Below are 19,692 nucleotides of genomic sequence, written 5' to 3' on the forward strand. Positions count from 1 at the left end.
CACCTTTTGCCCCACAATAATTTTTGCTGGAAATAAGGAGCCTGCACGTCCTGAATGAGAATTAACCACAATATCTTTGGGTGATTGAAGGAAGGAAGAAATAAACGTACTACTAACTACTAATCATTTATTTCATTCTCCATGATTAAAGACAAAATAACTACTCATATCATCCCATCAGGTACATTATGTTCATCCAGGATTACTTGAGAACAGGCAGGCACAATTTTAGTTTCCCTCTCCCCGCCCCCCAAAAAACTCGTTTTTCTAAATTGTAAAAATAAAGTACCCAGGAAGACCAATCTAAATACTTTTTAAAATATGATTTTAGGACACACTTTTCTTACTGAAAAATGTTTCATCCTGATGTTCTTTCATACTTTTTTAGTTTCTGCCTTAGGCCTAGGCCACTGCTAGGACTACTTTACAGAGGTAACTATAAAGTTCCCAGTAAGTCCTCAAAAGTATCAAAATATGAAAGTAATTACTGGTCTGATAAAGTAAGGCCTATTTTAAGCAAGCTTATATTCAACGATAGATTGGAAATCTTATATCTAGAATATAAGATTCCTGGTTCCTTCTAACCTCAGTCTCCCCAAATATCTTAATATTGAATTAGATTGGATAGTTGTGCGTTTGTGTGTGTGTGTTGTGTGTGTGAGAGAGACTACAATATATAGGATGTGTATTTTTTAAAATGTGTATTTCAAAGAAAATATAAAAGAGGAAGAATAATGGATTCTTTTTTTTTCTAGAGCAGAGTGTGAAGAAAACTAAAATCCAGTTTATTGTATTACAATACTATGTCATAACAGTCAGGTAATTTATTTTTTTGTTGCGTCTCCTGATTATTTATGTATAGATTGCATGTTTTAAAATATTCAGTTTTGCAGACCCTGTAATTGGATGGGCTTATTTGATACATGTTAGTTGGTGTTGGGCATACTTCATGATGAGAATGGATGTTTTATACTGGTAATTCAAAGGGTAGTGTTTCTAAGTAGCTGGAACTCATTAGTGCTTTATCTGTGAATTTTCTTGTTTTAAAATAATGTCTGAAGTTTACTAGTACTTGTGTAGAACAGAATGAACAAGATGGGTATAAATAAATACTGTTTATATGTTCATTGAATAGCTAAAAATATCAGTAGACTTTATTACAGGAACATGATCTTACATTATTTTGTGTTCTATTTTTTTCTCCTTCAAGATTCAAAAAGTAATTGATATATGATACTTTAATTGGTATTAACTCTTTTAATCATCATCGTTAAAGTAACCACATAATTTATTGCCCTAGCTGGGTTGCTTTTAAGAGCAAAAGGGACATTATTAATAATTATGTTTGGACAACAGGCACAAACAAGATTGTCTCAAGCAAACTGGGATGGGTAGTTAGCCTAAATTCATAACTAACTTGTATTGAGTGCATATGTGCTAGGTCCTGTGCTATTACATGAATGATTTTATAATCATCACAGCAAAGCTTCATGAGGATGTTATCTATTTTACTGAGGTAACTGAGACTCCGGGAAGAGGTTATTAAATAATTTGTCCTCAATTAAATAGCTAATAAGTGGCAGAGCCCCCATTTTAACCCAGGTCCGTCTAATGCCTGAAGTCACTAAACTTTTTTGCCTCTAGACTTAATTGCTCTGTTTAGATCAGAAATGCAAAGAAATGAAGGTTGTAATAAAAAATCTATAGGTTATATTGCATCAAAAGCTTAAAGAGAATCTGCTTTGTGGAGCAGGTGAGACTTATTTAGCAATTACCCCCCTCCTTTTTTCCCCTGTTTCAGCTATTACTGTATAATTTGATAATTTAAAATCAGAAATGGTTTTATGAAATGGCTTAATTATGAAATAACGTCTACAAATATTAGGCTGGTTGGATATATTCTTTCAGGTTAGTGAATATGTAATGAAGCCTTAAGAAACACAGTAGGTCAAAGGTGCATCTGCATTCATGGAAGTATAATGTGTATATTACTTTTTCCACAGCCCTAGTGGATTGGGAAACAGCAAATCATGGACCAGCCCCCTTAATTTACAACTTACAGTATGAAACCAATTACAATGTGAAAAGTCCTGGCAAACCCAGATCAATTAGGTGCTAGAATTTTGGGCCATGGCCTTGGGCTGGGATGTGTTTTTCTTTTTTGTTTGTCTAATTCCTTAACATTTCTGTGTAACACAAAAGATTTAAAAAGTAGCCAGTTTACTTAATCCCTTGAGGTTTTGACAACCAATATAAGAAAGCAATAGTACTTCTGTATCTATTTTTCTCAACCTTGAATATGGAAGTTTCCCAGAAAGTCAAGCAGTTCATATTACCTTTTTTCAAAAGAAATATCTATTAGATTAAAAAAAAATCTTGGCAATTTTGAACGATTTGGGAATATACTTATGAACTTGTGGTTTTGTTTGGAATACATGTAGTCAATATTTTATTGTCAATTTTCTTGTATTTTAGTGCTCCAACCCAATATTTTAATTTCTTTAGTCATAATAGCACCTACATATGTTGAGACAAATAGCTGTAGACAGTGTGTGGTGTGTATATAGATTCGTGGACCTTCTGCAATAATTTCATGACTACAGGTTGGGCTTCTGTTATAACATTTGCATGGTGATGAACTTATTGTGTGTGTGGGGGAATATTGTGTTCAATAATCTTTTCTGGAATGAAAAGTCTCTTTCCTTTTGCTCTTCCACTTGCTTGTAGGATGGAGTTAACTCTTAATTACAATTTTCATTTTTTATTCCCTAAAGTTACCGTCAGTTACATCTAAGTAGCCATATAATTTATTCAAACTGGGTTACTTTTGAGAATGAAAGAGGACCGGGTTCCTATTAAGTACTATAGGACAACAGGTATAGACTGCTACTGTACAAACGGGATATATAGTCACCTTTGTCATCATTTCTATTTAGAAACACAGATTCAGGAATCACAGTTGTCAGCATGTTTGGTTCTGTAACACAAAATTGATTTCTTCAAATAATATAACAAGTCATTTATGTAGATAATTTTTTTTTTTAGTCAAGTGATTTTAATGTATTTTTATTTATCCTCACTGAGGATATGTTTTTATTGATTTTTTTTTTTTTTTTTTTTTAGAGAGAGAGAGGAAGGGAGAGAGAAACATCAGTTGGTTGCCTTCCATAACCCTGACTCTGGGGATCGAACCTGCAACCTAGTTATGTGCCCTGACTGGGAATCAAATCTGAAACCTTTTGGCGTACAGGAAGAGGCTCTCCAACCAATTGAGCCACCCGGCCAGGGCTGATCAAGTGATTTTAATTTTAAACATTGGCTTCACTCTTATTTATTTATTTAATATTTTTATTGGCTTCAGAGAGGAAGGGAGAAGGAGAGAGATAGAAACATCAATGATGAGAGAGAATCATTGATCAGCTGCCTCCTACACACCCCCTACTGGGGACCGAAACCTGGGCATGTGCCCTCGACTGGAATCCGGGACCCTTCAGTCCAAAGGCTGCCGCTCTATCCACTGAGCCAAACTAGCTAGGGCTTAAAAAGTTAATTTTTGATGGGAAACTCGTGTCCTCAAAAATAGTATTTTATTTACCAATTATCACCAAAATTGCTAGTAATCAGTAATTTTACTTTAGTAACTTTTTTATAAATACATGACCCTTCTGGGTTTTGAGTAATTTTTTTACTTCTTGGGAATAATGAAAAGCAAGTCAGAATGGAGTTTGTGTGGATAAGACCAAATTCTAATGTAGTGAGGCAGCTCAGTGAAATGGGTAATCGAAGAAGATGAAATTCCATCTCAAGTACTTGAGTGAATTGAAATGTCATAATGGCTTCCTTTGAAAACTAACTTGCTCCTATGAATTGGCAGCATTTGGCTTGATCTCTGTCTTTGATTTGTTGACTTTCTTTTGATCTTACTGTTTTAGAGTAGTAGTCAAAATTGTGAGCTGCAAGTCAGTAGACTTGTAAAGAGATTAGACATATGAAGGACATTTCTGAATCCTTTTGTGTATTTTTGTTGTTGTCCTTTTCAAGTGGTAGAAATAGAATATAAGTGAGGCTAAGCTAACATTGCCATACAAATAATATTTTATAATCTCATATTGCAATAGTATCAGCAGTGGTGGAGCCCTGGGTAGCATCCTCTGATAGGCCAATGCTGGAAATAATCAACAAATTGTGTGGGTGGTGAGAGATATCATGCAATAAGTAAAGGCAGTGAAGCATCAGCTTCCCCCTGCTTTTAAAAGGGGAGTGCTTTATATTTATTTTCAAACAGATAAGATAAGTGACCAAAAGGGAGATTGAAATACATGAGTGAGAAAAGCACAGCTTTTTATCTTACGTCCTAGTTTTTTTATGTTTCTTATGGTTTATTTTTTCTGTCTTAATACTGTAATGTGACCTTGGTTATATCTTATTCATAGTCATGAATTCATAGAAGTGGAAGGTACTTTATACTTTAATAATCCAATACTCTAATATTGATGGAGAACCTGAGGCACAAGTGGTTAACTGAATTGGCAAATTAACACAGCTAGTAATAGTTAATGTTATAGCTAAGACAAGAACCCAGTATTCCTGTTTTTTTGTTTGTTTATTCTTTTACACAGCTGAATACCACCCTGCTACTCATGGAATAAAAAAAAGCCATCCTGGGTGTTATCAACCTTTCATTTGTCTGTTACAAATGCCATAACATTTAAAAAATGTATTTTTTGATTGATTTCAGAGAGGAAGGAAGAGGGAGATAGAAACATCAATGATGAGAGAGAATAATTGATCGTCTGCCTCCTGCACACCCCCTACTGGGGATCGAGCCCACAATCCAGGCATGTGCCCTTGACCGGAATTGAACCCGGGACCCTTCAGTCAAAGGCTGATGCTCTATCCACTGAGCCAAACCAGCTGGGGCCAAATGCCATAACATTTTATTTAAACATTCTATATATGAAGAATTCCCAACACTTTTGGTGACTACATATGTGATAGTTCTTTGTGACTTGATTTTTTTTAACTGCATTATATTTTTTTCTGGTGACGGTATTAATGATCTAACATTTTCTTTATTGATACAGATAGTATGCCATTAATTTACATCTATTCTGAGGTTTTAATGAATCTCTGTTGCAAACAGAATGATACCTGCCCTTCTCTTTTCAATGACACATTTGTATGTTGATACCTATGTCGGGGTTTTTTTTAATTTTTTTCTTTTTTTTTTTTTTTTTTTAATCAGCATGTTCTACTTTAGAACACTTTTTAGTTTGGAGTTTGTATGAACACATGAAAATGCTCAAGATACTACTTTAGTAGTTGGTTGATATTAGGTTACCTTGTTTCCTCCCTCCCTTTTTGTTTTGAAAAATATGGTATTTCTTCCAGACTTAATAAGTGTGGCTTATTTTTAAATTGATACTCAAAAAAGCATTTGAATTTCAGAATTCAGTTTAGTAAAGGCTGTTGTTTTGTTAACAGTACATTTTGTTCCCTTAAGTCTCCATAATTGGGTACCAGGATGCAGTATGTCCATTGAATATAATGTGTGTGCTTATACTTAGCACCACGTCTCCAACCTATTAGTACTGATCAAAATGTCTTAAGTGACTTTTCACCCCATAAAAATTACATATTTAAGCATTGGAGTAAATGGATTAGGATGATTAAATGAAATGCTTTTAGCAGTGGTCAGAAACATAGTAGTCTGCGTAATTTATATTAATATATGTTAATGACTAACAATGCTTTAAAATTCTCAAGGTAAATATAATCTGTTCTAAATTCTCTACTTACAGTTAATAAATCTCAGGTTTGGTTTTCTTGTTGGATTTTTCTCCTCAGAATTAAATTTACCCGGCACTGTCATACATTGTGAGTAATTTTTGAAATGACTGGGCAAAATTTCTAATTTGGCCGTTTGTTTCCAGGAATGGATTTGGATACACTGGCACACAGTATGCTGAGATAGATAAGGTTAATAAAATATGCTGTTTATCTAGGGGACAACTGTATTTAAAACAGATACACTAAAAGTTGACTGATTCAAAAGTTAAGTCCTGCTGGGTGTATAGTACTTATAAAGGTGTTTTATCACTTTGGAAATTTTTAAATGAGGAATCAACCTAGTATACAAAGCTCATAGAGACATTGAACACTTGAAACATGTCTATTGGGATTGATAGAATGTATTTTAAAATATATAGTCTCGGAATATATTGGGAGGCAGTTGTCCATTTAGTGGAAAGTTGACTGAATATGGATCAGAAGACCTGGATTTAATTACTGGCTCTTTCTGCTTACTGGCCACATAGCCTTTGGTAATCACTTCCTCTCTCTGTGCTTCTGTTTCTTATATCTGTAAAATAGAGGTAGTGAGGTGTTCTTCATACAACTGTTGTAAGGATTAAATGAAATATAGGTGAAAGGACTGTGTAAATATAGAGTGGTGGGTATTGCTTATAATTAGGGGGAGAGCTAAGTGATTTAAGAACATTTATATATTTTTTTTCTCTTAAATTGTTCTATTGGTAAGTTTTTCATAGAAATACTAGAGGCCTCTGGGGAGCAGGCCTAAGCCAGCAGGCGGACATCCCCCTAGGGGTCCTTAGCGCTGCCCTGGAGTTGGAGGCAGGAGAGGCCCCCGCCACCTCCACTGCACTCACCAGCCATGAACCTGGCTTCTGGCTGAGCGGCACTCCCCCTGTGGGAGCGCACTGACCACCAGAGGGCACCTCCTGTGTTGAGTGTCTGCCCCCTGGTGGTCAGTGTGCGACATAGCGACCGGTGGTTCCTCTGGCTGGTCAATTTGCATAATAGGATTTTATTATATAGGATAGGATTTAAGTTTAAAAGTGGCTGATGCTAATTGTATACTCAATCCAAAATTTCTGATTTATGCACATGAATATTATAACTGACAGTAAGATAATAGATTGAAGTTCTTCTCTTTTATGATGATAGAAGGAGCCCAGGGGTGTGTAGGGATTCTTTTTTTTCCTCTTAGTAGTTAAATTGGAAATGTACTACAATTTTTTAACATAATTCTTCACTAATATTTTCACAGCAAAATGGAAAGAGATGTATTTGATCATTTGGACTGTGGTCCTCTGACATCTATGGCCTGGATCTTTAACCTTTCGTTTTCACTTAACAAACAGTGACATTACATCTTCCAGGGGCTGAACTTGTGGTTTATATTTATTACATTTTCCAGTATATGCCACTTAAGTGGTGAAGGAACTGTTTAAAATGAGACCAGGCTCATTGGGTATGTGTAAGATTATTTTACAAGGCATTTTAGAATATTGCTTACTTTCAGGATTTCCTTTTTTAAAATGCACATGTAGCTACTGGATACTTGAAATGTCACTAGGGTAGCTGTGGAACTGAACTTTAGATTTTCTTTAATTTTCATAAAGTTAAATAAAAAACTAAAGCAGTGTAAAATATTTTTTCATAAAACAAGCTGTTGTTTTGATAGAACTGCATTTCAGTTGAACCATTGCTAATTTATTATTTTTATGTTTGTTTTTATTGAACAATTGCTAATTTAGCATCCAGTTGGAGATGTGCTGTGAGTATAACATATACACCAGATTTCAGAGACTTGTTATTAAAAAAGAATGTAAAACACTTCACTGATTTTACATTGATAACATTTTGAAATGATTTCTTTATGTTGGATAAGTAAGCTATATATTAAATATATAAAAGACCATATCAGGCACAAAGTGCCACTTTGATGGCACAGACAAATGCTGTGGGCAGAGATGAATGCAAAAATTGCTAAGTGAAATAGTAATAATTACTTAGATAGGATTTCATGGAACATTGAAGGGTGAATGAAATGGGGAGAACCTAAAAAAGGGCTGAGGGAACAGCATTAGTAGAAGTGTGATGGTAGGAGGGCTGGGATGGGGCAACCTAAGTTAATTGGTTTGTCAAGAAAGTGTCATGATTTCACTCATGTGGAAGGAATCTCATGAACAAAATGAACAGGCAAAATAGAGACGGACTCATAGATAGAGAGTAGGCTGACAGCTGTTGGAGGATATGAAGGGGTGGAGGGATTGAGCAAAAAAGGAAAAGAGAAAAAAACTCATGGACAGGGACAGCAGTGTGGTGATTGGTGGGTGGGGAGGAGATGTAAGAGGGTATAGTGGGGATACATGGTGATGGCAGGAGAGTTGGGTGGTGAACACAATATAGTGTACAGATGATGTGTTGTGGAATTGTGTACCTGAAACCTATACAATTTTGTTAACCAGTGTCACCCTAAAATATTCAATAAAAAGGGGAAAAAATAAATATGACCTGTAAGCCCAGAAGAGAAAACCAAGATACTTAATCCATTTGACTTAATGACATTTTAGTCCAAAGGGTCTTTTGAAATCAGTATATTCAAATTCTTACCTGATAAGGATTCCCCTCTTTAATATAAAGTCTCTGCTTGAATATTTCCAGAAATGGGTAGTTTGTTTGCTTCAGGAGGTTACTTTGGGACAATTTTACTTGTTAGGTTATTGTATTAAAAGAAGGAATTATATGCTTCTATGTTTCTTCAACTATTGGCTCTAGTTTGACCCTATATTTTGGCACTCTTTCATGTTACAACTAAATATTTGAAGACAGTAATCGTGCCCGTTTTTGTCTTCACACTAGACATCTCCAGGTTATTTTACCATTTCTTTTATTATGTTCCCTGGCTTGTCATCATCTTGCTTACTCTAGATACTTTCTTCTGTTTGTCCCTTTTTCTTCTGCAGGTATTTAAAATGTTTCAGATAGTCCACATATAGTGTGAACAGAAGGTTGCAGTGAGACAGTTATATACCTTTATTGAACACTGGTCTGTGAAAGCAATGTAGAACTATGTTAGATTTCATAGGCAGGCAGGTCAAACAGGCTTTTTATTATTTATTTTTTAAATTCTCATTTCAGGGAGATACACTTTATTTTATTTTATTTTTTAATATATTTTATTGATTTTTTACAGAGAGGAAGGGAGAGGGATAGAAAGCTAGAAACATCGATCAGCTGCCTCCTGCACACCCCCCACCGGGGACGTGCCTGCAACCAAGGTACATGCCCCTGACTGGAATCGAACCTGGGACCTTTCAGTCTGCAGGCCGACGCTCTATCCACTGAGCCAAACCGGTTTCGGCCAGGCTTTTTATTTAACTTTTGTTAACTAAAAATGCCAGGTTATCTTCATGTGAACTGCCCAGACAGGTTTTTCCCTTTCTCTGTAGTACTCTTACTATGAGTTATTTTAGCTGTATAACTCTTAGTAAAATGTTCAAGGTAACATTGGTCCATAATCTTTGAGGGTGGTATTCAATAATGTGAATCTCTTAAACTATATTGTCCTCAAGGTCCTTGTTGCTCAAACTGATTCTAGCATCAGAAGCGATAACATTACTTGGAGACTTATTTAAAATGCGGGTTCTGCCCAGGTTGTATGGCTCAGTGGTTGAGCATGGACCTATGAACTGGGAGGTCATGGTTTGATTCCTGGTCAGGGCACATGTCCAGGCTGCAGGCTCAATCCTAGTGTGGGGCATGCAGGAGGCAGCCAATTGATTCTCTCTCATCATTGATGTTTCTATCTTTCTTCCTCTCTGAAATTAATAAACATATAAAAAATTTTTAAAATTACAAATAAAATGCAGGTTCTAAGCTGCACTTCCAATCTACCGAATTAGAATCTGCATTTTAACAAGATTTTCAGGTGATTCAATTTGTTTGCTGATGTTTGAGAAGCACTGCTCTAGCCCACATTTCTTCATAAAGATAGCATGAAAAACCGTTTTGGTCTCTGTATAGAAACCAAATCAGACTAGTCAGCAGTATTGTCTTAATGGTTCTCAGCCCTGATTGCACAATATAATTAACTGTGAAATTGTAAAAATATTGCTGTCTGGTCAACCCCAGAGAAAGCTCCTCAGGTGATTCTCATGTGCAAACCAAGGTTGAGAAACACCCCTATGTGAAGAAAATGAGGTTAATTTGGCAATGATCCCTACTTCTGGTGAACACATGTTCTTGTACATGTTTGCAGAATTTTCCCTTGGGTTTATTGTCAGGTTTTGCTATGCTATAGTCTATACATGTCACTTTCTTTGAAGATTAGATATTTTTAAAGTCTAGTATTTTAGTATCTCCTGTTCTCTATTATTTCTCAAAGATTATCATTAGAAGTTTTGAAATTTAGGCTCTTAACTCTCTCTTTGAAAAGTTTGTTTTTGCCACTATTTCCAGTTGGAAGGTGATTTTTCTTATTGAATCAAATAGAAACAAAATATAACTTGAGTGCCTCTATCTTACATCTTGTTACTATACCAACTCTCCCACATACTCAGTACAAGACCCCTTTCTTGTTTTAGGTACTCTTTTTCAAAACCATTTAAAAAATCTGTCCTATAACAGTGCTTGGTACATGAGTTTACTGTTTGTTTGTTTTTTTTGGTTCATGTCCTTAAAATGTCAGAACTTATCAGACATTTTTGCCTTATTTGAAAGATTTATATTTTTAAAGCCTTTCAACTCTACTGTTGAATTTCAGAACTCATTGGTCCTTCACAAGTGGACTTACTTCATCATAACTTTCATATTATTAGCATTCAAAATAGTAACTGCTTAAGTACAGTAGCCAGATGTTTATGTGGTTTTCTTTGATTTGAGGAATTGCAGCTAAAGTACTTTTTCCTTTGTGCTTTTCTATATTTTTAAAAAATTAGCTGCTTACTATTATCAATACCAAATAATATTAGTTAGCTACATATGGAAAAATGTGGTTTCCTTTTGTTAATTTTTCTATTGGCTGGCCCATGTAACTTTTATGAGTGTTTTATTTAAGCTGTTGATTTCTAGTCATCTTAAAGTTTCAAGTTACTATAAAAACAACATCTTTCAGAAATGTCTATAGTTTAGTCTTACCAAAATTATGGATTCTTAGTCATGAGATTAGAAAGCTTTTTCAAAAAATGTTAAGGTTATCCTTCCTACCCCTTCCTTGATGTGTTCATCTCATTTGTTTAAACAATGATAGGATAGTTCTAAGAATAATGATCTAAGGGAAGATGGAAATCTAGATGTGCCCATGTCTGAACTAAAATTTGTTTAGGTTCAGCAGACAGGTAGAGACTAGGGTTTTTATTTTTTATATCTGCAAGGTTTATTGTTATTTTTCTCTTTAGTATTGACTTATGAACATCCAGATAACTTCATGTGTTGTGTGTGACATTAAATCCTGGTACCATTATGTATAGATTTCCTTTTTTTCTACAAATCAGATTATCATATGCTCATGGGATTAACTTTTATTTTGTCATTGTGAACTTAAAAAGATCCAGCTGAAGTTGGATGGAATTTTAGATTGTTTACCACCAGTTAATTGAGAGTGTGTGGAAATCTGCTAGTATTTCCTAAGGCCATATAAGTAGTGAATGATAATTAAGAATTTGGGCCGGTTTTATGTACTATCTAGAGCAGAGGTTATCAAACTATTTCTGTAAAAGGCCAGGTAGTAATTTTTTTGCGTTGCTGATAAAAAAAAAGGTAAAATTGGAGCATATTATGTAGTTATTGATATATAAAGAGAGAAGCCAAATTTCCACCAAGTTTTTCTTTTTTTTTATTATTTTTTTATTTTTTAAATTTCTTTATTGATTAAGGTGTCACATATTTGTCCTCATCCCCCCATTCCCATCCCACACCCCTCCCCATGGATGCCCCAACCCCCTGTTGAACTTAACCATTGGTTAGGCTCATATGCATGCACACAAGACCTTTGGTTGATCTCTCCCCCCTCCCCCCACCCTCCCCTATCCTCCCTCTGAGGCCCGATAGTCCGATCGATGCCTCCTTGTTTCTGGTTCTGTTCTTGTTCATCAGTCTATGTTGTTCATCATTTCCCCTAGATGAGCGAAATCATGTGTCACTAGAGATATACTTATAAGAATTGAATATGCGACGAGCATTAATAGTTATGCTGACAGGCAAATGAATCAGTCTGTAGTGAGTTTCTTTCTGGACCAACAGTTCTTTTGAGACCCAATATCAATGTCCACCAGTTCCTTATGAGTACATGTCGGCCCTGACCCCTCAGCTCTGGATGGTGGACAAATGGTGGTAATGCAGGTCCGACTCCCTCTGGTTTGGTCTCGGCCGGACCCAGGGGCACGGCTTCACCCGGATCCAGGGGCCCACGGCCTCACCCGGACCCGGGACCCAGCCTCACCCGGATCCAGGGGCACATGGCCTCGCCCAGACCCAGGATTCAGCTTCACCCGGACCCAGGGACGCGTGGCCTCTCCCGGGCCCGGGATCCAGCCTTACCCGGATCCAGGGGCACACGGCCTCGCCCGGACCCGGGATCTAGCTTCCCCCGGACCCAGGGGCACTTGGCCTCACCCGGACCCAGGGTCACGTGGCCTCTCCCAGACCCAGGGTCGCGTGGCCTCACCCGGACCCGGGGCCCAGGCTCACCCGGATCCAGGGGCCCACGGCCTCACCCGGACCCGGGACCCAGGCTCACCCAGATCCAGGGGCCCACGGCCTCACCCGGACCCGGGACCAGTCCACCAAGTTTTTCTTGATAAAACTTGAAATGTAAAAAACAAAGTAAAATGCAGTTTTAATGCTGAGTTTATAGTAGAAATAAATGTTAGTAGAGATGTTTCATAGTGCATATTTTCCCCCAAATAAGTCAGATTTTGGGAAGCATGGTATACAGAATTCTGAAAAATTATTTTTCTAATCAACAAAAGCAATAGTTCATCCCCTTTCTAGAGGCAACTTAGAAATAAATAAGAAGACATCGATTTTTAAGAGCAGTATAAATGATGTTGAATTACAGGAAGGAGATGGGCAGATAAATGAGTTTCACATCCATAGTAACATGCTTCAGAAATTATAATGATGAAGGATTGGATCCCAACAAGGATTTCAAGGACTAAACAGCCCTGCCTTTGTGAAGGGTTCCCCATAAAAAATAATTAAAAACAATCTCTCCAAGAACACAGGTTCCAGTAAGAAGGCAGAACAGTTAATCAACTCTAGGAATCATGTAGAGGTTTTATAGCTTGTTGGATGTGAACTTTTGAGGAAATATGTGATTTCATTACATTTCTTAAGAGTTTTATTTATGTATAATTAATATACCAAAATATTGCATGTTTAATGAATTCAATTTGATGCATTTGGATATAAGCAAATACCTGTGATACTATCACCACAATCAAGGATATAAACCTATCCATCACTTCCAAAAAAATTAAGAACTCAAAATGTAATAATAATCAAGTACAATATTTTGTAATATAGGTCTACTAATTTTAAAAATGGCATTCTTTTTGGGGTTAACATTTTCTTAATTGGGGTTAAACATATTCCTTATCATCAAAATCATGTGCAGGTATTCATCTAGTGCTCCTGACATAAAATGAGATTTTCCATATTTCATCTTTGAAAATGTCCTTTCACAATATAGGTATTGCTATGTAATCAATCCAGAAGCATATAGTTTTTTTAAAAAATATGTTTTTATTGATTTCAGAAAGGAAAGGAGAGAGAGAGAGAGAGAGAGAGAGAGAGAGAGAGAGAGAGAGAGAGAGAAAGAGAGAAAGAAAGAGAAAGAGAAAGAGAAAGATAATGATAAGAGAGAATCATTGATTGGCTGCCTCCTGCTAGCCCCATATTGGGGATGGAGCTCACAACCTGGGCCTGTGCCCCGACCGGGAATTGAACTGTGACCTCCTGGTTCATAGCTAAGCCGGCTGGGCCAGAAGCATATAATTTTAATGAAGCATACTCATCCCTTAGAAAGTATTTATAGAATTCTGTTAGACTCTTCTCTTCATCTTTACCTTTTAACATATCATTACACTGCAGTTATCACTTTCAATTGAAGGTTAGGTGGAAGCTCCTCAGTTGCACACTTACTAGGTGTACCAGTTAATAATGCAGATTTTGTAATCAAAGAAAACACGATAATTTCAAGAGAAACATCAAAAGTGCTTTATTCCAAGTAATGTCGATCACTAGCTACACATTTTCCCCATCTTTAGGTAATTTGTGGATACCATCCCAATAGAACTTTTCTTGTTTTGAGACAAACCATTCAGAGACCCAATTTTCCACTTCTTCATACATTTTGAAGTGCTGCTCAGAAAGTGCGTGTGCCATCGATCGGAACAAGTGGTAATCTGAAGGAGCAAGGTCTGGTGAATACAGCGGGTAGATTAATACTTCATAGGCAAGATCTTTTAACGTGTCTTTAACTGGTTTTGAAGTGTGTGATGGTGTGTCATCATGAAGCAAAATTACTTTTCCGTGTCTTCTGGCACATTCTGGTCGTTTCACGATCAAAGCATAGTTCAAATTATTTATTTGTTGTCGGTAGCAATCAGTATTAATGGTTTCACCTGGTTTTAGAAGCTCATAATACACCACAGCTTCCTGATCCTACCAAACACAGAGCATTGTCTTCTTTCCGAAGAGATTGGGCCTTGCAGTCGATCGATGTTCATGGTTGGCCTGGATCAACCTATGATTTTGTGCATTTGGGATTCTCAAAATAAATCCACTTTTCATCGCCAGTCACAATTCTATGCAAAAAAAGACTCTTTCATGCCATTGAAGCAACATTTTACTGATGACTTTTCGGTTTTCCATTTGTCTTTCGTTCAGTTGATGTGGCACCCATTTTCCTTCCTTTAAAATCTTTCTCATTGTTTGTAAACGATGGGAAATTGTTTGCTGAGCAACATGTAATTTTTCTGCAAGTTCTTTTTGAGTTTGACATGCATCTTCATCCAATAATGCTTGTAATTGTTGGTCTTCAAACTTTTTTGGTTGACCTGGACATTCTTTGTCTTTCACATCGAAATCATCATTTTTAAAGCGTTTAAACCAGCATTCACAAGTATCTTGAGATGAGCATGTTCACCATAAGCTTCCCAAAGTATACGATAACTTTTTCTTCAAAATAAAGTAACGAATTAAAACTTCCCGCAAATGCTCTTCCTTTTTGGCACGAAATTCTACATTTTTAAGCGTAAAAATATCTATGATGTTAACACTTTCAGCAGATTTGACATGAAGTTTTGAAGCTTGCTGTTGATACAACAAAATAGCATACATATCAAATTGCCTATATATCAACATATGTGTAACTCCATCTATTGAAAAAAATCTGCATTATTAACTGGTAGACCTAGTAAATGGATTTTGAAATAAGGAAATTTTATTTTTATTTGCACTAAGGCAGGCGTCCTCAAACTATGGCCCGCGGGCCACATGCGGGTGTTTTTGCCATTTTGTTTTTTTACTTCAAAATAAGATATGTGCAGTGTGCATAGGAATTTGTTCATAGTTTTTTTTAAACTATAGTCCAGCCCTCCAATGGTCTGAGGGACAGTGAACTGGCCCCCTGTTTAAAAAGTTTGAGGACCCCTGTACTAAGGTCTAAAAAAATACTTCTGGAACTATAGTTTGTGCTCATAAAATATATCTACTAATTTGTATGGGAATGCAGTTCTCATTTATTTGATAGCACAAAGAAGTGCATATAAAGCAGCTTGACTTTGTGATTCCAGTGTTATTGAAATGACTTACTGCAGGATAAGTTTACATATAAGCACTATTTTGCCTTGTAATTTTAATTTTTTTTTATTGATTTCAGAGAGGAAGGGAGAGGGAGAAAGAGATAGAAACATCAATGATGAGAGAGAATCATCCATCGGCTGCCTCCTTTTGCACACCCTGTACCAGCGATCAAGCCTGCAATCTGGGGCATTTGCCCTGACCAGGAATGGAACCTCGACCTCCTGGTTCATAGGGTGATGCTCAATCACTGAGCCACACAGACTGGGCTGCCTGGTTATTTTAGGTTGGATTCATTAAGAACATCATGAATCCTTTAGCAAAAGCTAAATTCCCACACTGTTGTTTTGTAATGGTAATTTAGAGTGGTTCTCATTGGGGAAAAATTTCGATCTTGGGCCTGGGTACAACAAATCACAATAAAATTTTACCAATGCTAAGCCATCAAAATGAACAAGTGATGAAGTAAGATACTTAGTTTCTGTTTCTGACAAAAATTCATGGAACTGATGATGGTTAAGTCCACAATAATGAAGCTCGCCATTCACACTATTGGTTCAACAATATGATGGATTTAAATATTTTCTGCAAACTCCCTGCTGATGAATAATATCGTGAATAACCATAGACTTAAATATCTTACATTTTCACAAGGTTTGTAAATTTATCTAACCAGGTGTTTTTCTGTTTTACACATTTTACCACTATTTCAGTTGTAATACATCTTAGCAAATTCTACTTCAGGTTGTGCTGCATTATTGTTTTCTCAACTTCTTTGAAAACATTATCACCGGTAGTGGTTCCATGCAGATTTATAGAGGCTACTTCTACATCTCAAACTCCTTGAATAATCAGCACTTGACTCCTACAATAAACAGTGAATAGTATCACTTACAGTTGTGGACTTATAATGAGCCAAGAAAAACCACTCAGAATCATTTGCTGCCTTGTTTTTCAATTGTTTATTGATGTGTCCCAATATATTCAAATTTCTGAGCAACTGTAGGCATCAAAACACTAATAATTTTAAACAAGTGTATTTTCTCTGTACACATTTCTTTAGCTTCTGGCATCAAATGCAAACTAACTCAACATCAATAAATGATTTTCCTTGCTTAGCCAGCAAATGAGCCACTGGAAACTTACTTTGGTTGAAGTCTTATTTTTTAATTTTGTGAAGAAATATTTTGTGAATAGCTTTTTTATCTTAAGTTTTCTAATTTTTACACTGTAGCTTCCCTGTGAATTAGGAATGATAATATCATTAGTCTGATAATATCAACGTATATTTCATTACTTAAGCACAGTTATCGTGCCGTTGCATGTTGCATAATAAACAATCTTTACCATCTAATCTGATAAAATAATCCATATTCTTTGCCTTTAAGGGTGGCATTTTAAGTCCACCTTCTTGATTTGATGAGTGTGCACCTGTAACTTCAAAAATTTCACAGTATGGTGATGTACATGGCACTTGAAATGCTGTCAAATTATAATTGCATCACTACAACTTAACAATACCCAGATCACCATTGTAAAGCAGTGAAGAGTGCCACATTTAGTCTGTCACAACTATTAAATTTGTCATTATATCATAAAAGCCATGGATAATATATAAATGAACCTATATGACTATTTCAATAAAATAAACACTGAAATTTGAATTTCATATAACTCACACATCATAAAAAATTCCTTCAAAATAAACATTTAAAAGTGTAAAAACCATTTGTGGGTCTCAACAAGAAAAAATGGGCACCAGAGCTTAATTTGGCCCTTGGGCCATAGTTAGCCAACCCCTGACCTAGTCTTTTCCTAGTAAAATAGGGCTTTTGGGGAGTTTTTCTATTATGAAATTTCATTCAGATGAGGTCTTAAAATTTACTTCTTGACCTATATTCTGGATTTTCACATAGTTGAAAATGTTTTATAGAACACATACTTCTGTTTTCAAGATTGATTTCCTTTCTCCTTTTAGATAAATTTCCACTTGTTCATCAAGATGGAAAGCTCAGATTCTAACGATAAAGGAAGTGGTGATCAGTCTGCAGCACAGCGCAGAAGTCAGATGGACAGATTGGATCGGGAAGAAGCTTTCTATCAATTTGTGAATAACCTGAGTGAAGAAGATTATAGGCTTATGAGGGATAACAATTTGCTAGGCACCCCAGGTAAGCGATACGCAGTTTAAGAATTTATATATGTAATTTGTTGGTCTTTTAAAAAATAGCCTGTTTTGAAAATCAGTTTCTTTAGCCATTATGAAGTGTGATTTTAATGCAAGGTATATAGAATGACATTCACTATATTTATTACTTGATTCTGTTCACTTACATTTGGAATTATCCTATATAATATTTTTAGTTATGAGTTATATTATGAATTTATAGTGAGCTGATTTGAAAACAGTGGAGCTGCCCTAACCGGTTTGGCTAAGTGGACTCGAGGGTCCCAGGTTCGATTCCAGTCAAGGGCATGTACCTTGGTTGCAGGCACATACCCAGTGGGGAGTGTGCAAGAGGCAGCTGATCAATGTTTCTCTCTCATCGATATTTCTAACTCTCTATCCCTCTCCTTCTCTGTAAAAATTCAATAAAATATATTTTTAAAATGTGCTTTAAAAAAAAAAAGGTAACAGTGGAGCTGAACAATTTTTTTTAAAAAAATTATTTTTATTGATTTAAGAGAGGAAGGGAGAGAGAGATAGAAACATCAAAAAAAAAAAAAGAGAATCGTTGATTAGCTGCCTCCTGCACACCTCACACTAGGGATTAAGCCCACAACCTGAGCCCACAACCCGGGCATGTGCCCTGACTGGTTCATAGGTCGATGATCAGCCACTAAGCCATGCTGGCTGGGCTGAACCATATTTTTGTTGGCTTATTTAACTTCTAGGCATGAGTCTAATTGTGGAAGAGCTAATGGGAATTTTAGTTCCTAGGACAGACTTACTCTGTTTTGTTATTTCTGATTCCCTGAATATATCCCAATCATAATCCTCCAGAGCTAGCCTTCGGTAAAATTACCAGTTATTCAGAACTTTGTGCTTGGCTATTAGGTCCTATTTGATCATAGTTAAAATTCATTATTTCCCATAGTTCTTATCTCTATTTAATTTTTCTAATCTTTGAGTGATTGCTTAAATTTTAAAAGGTCAGGTGTTAGTGAAAGGAAGTACATTTTGAATCATCAGTACCAGGTTTCATTCAGAATATCTAAGTTGGGCTTTTGGTCCTGCCATTTATTAGGATGTCAGTCTCTCACTCAGTCTCAGTTTTCTTGTTTTAAAATACAGATAGTAATATCTAGCTCCCAGACTTGCAATTGTAATGAATGAGGTAATACAGACAAAAGCATTCAGTAAACTACAAGAAATTTGTACAAATATAAATTGTAATGTCATGCTCCCAAAGAAATGAATTTTACCCAGGTTTCCTACACCTTGGTTTTCATTTCAGATGGGTAAGAGTCATTGGTTTTTATTTGTAATTTGGCAAACATTTTAAAACTATTTTCAGGTGAAAGTACTGAGGAAGAGTTGCTGAGAAGATTACAACAAATTAAAGAGGGCCCACCACCACAAAACTCAGATGAAAATAGAGGTATATTTTACTTTGTAGGGGGTGGGTAGAGGATGGAATGGATAAAAAACATAACAGTAAATGTCAGCTAAAGATTATCCAGAAATGGCATAAATTAATTTGGTGCTAAGTTAACTGCTCATAAAAAGAGAAATGGCATTGTCTTGATATTTGGTAAGAATGTGAACATAGGGTGTCTTTTTTCTGCTTCATCTTTGGTTTGTTTATATTAATTGGGGCATTGTGAGAAGTGGCATATTTAAATGTAGTATTTTCTTGATTTTTCACATCCATTGAAATTTCCTTCTATCTACTGAATTATTCCTTTTTTATAAACATGAGTTCCTGACCAGCAGAAAGAAATGCTGTACTCTCTAACCTGGTGGTTCTCAATAGGGTTTAATTTTGCCCCTTATGGGACATTGGCCATGCCTGGAGACATTTTTTGTTTGTCAATACTGGGAGTTTGTTATCAGCATCTAGTGGGTGGAAGCTAGGG

General features: G+C 36.0%; 1 protein-coding gene across 3 annotated transcripts in view; it reads left to right on the forward strand.

The window, feature by feature from the left end:
* RLIM (ring finger protein, LIM domain interacting) overlaps positions 1–19,692 on the forward strand; it is a 28,499-nt gene that overhangs the window by 1,262 nt on the left and 7,545 nt on the right. Inside the window, exons 2-4 of one of the 3 annotated variants that reach the window (XM_079765950.1) lie at positions 756–819; positions 17,591–17,783; positions 19,131–19,214. In XM_079765950.1, the coding sequence (XP_079622076.1) occupies positions 17,615–17,783; positions 19,131–19,214 (253 nt within the window). In that variant the 5' untranslated portion in view covers positions 756–819; positions 17,591–17,614. The remainder of the gene's footprint in view (positions 1–755; positions 820–17,590; positions 17,784–19,130; positions 19,215–19,692) is intronic. The other 2 variants (XM_079765952.1, XM_079765951.1) reach the window with 2 other exon arrangements.

The sequence above is a fragment of the Cnephaeus nilssonii genome, assembly GCF_951640355.1.
Source record: "Cnephaeus nilssonii genome assembly, chromosome: X".
NCBI classification, from domain to species: Eukaryota; Metazoa; Chordata; class Mammalia; order Chiroptera; family Vespertilionidae; genus Cnephaeus; species Cnephaeus nilssonii.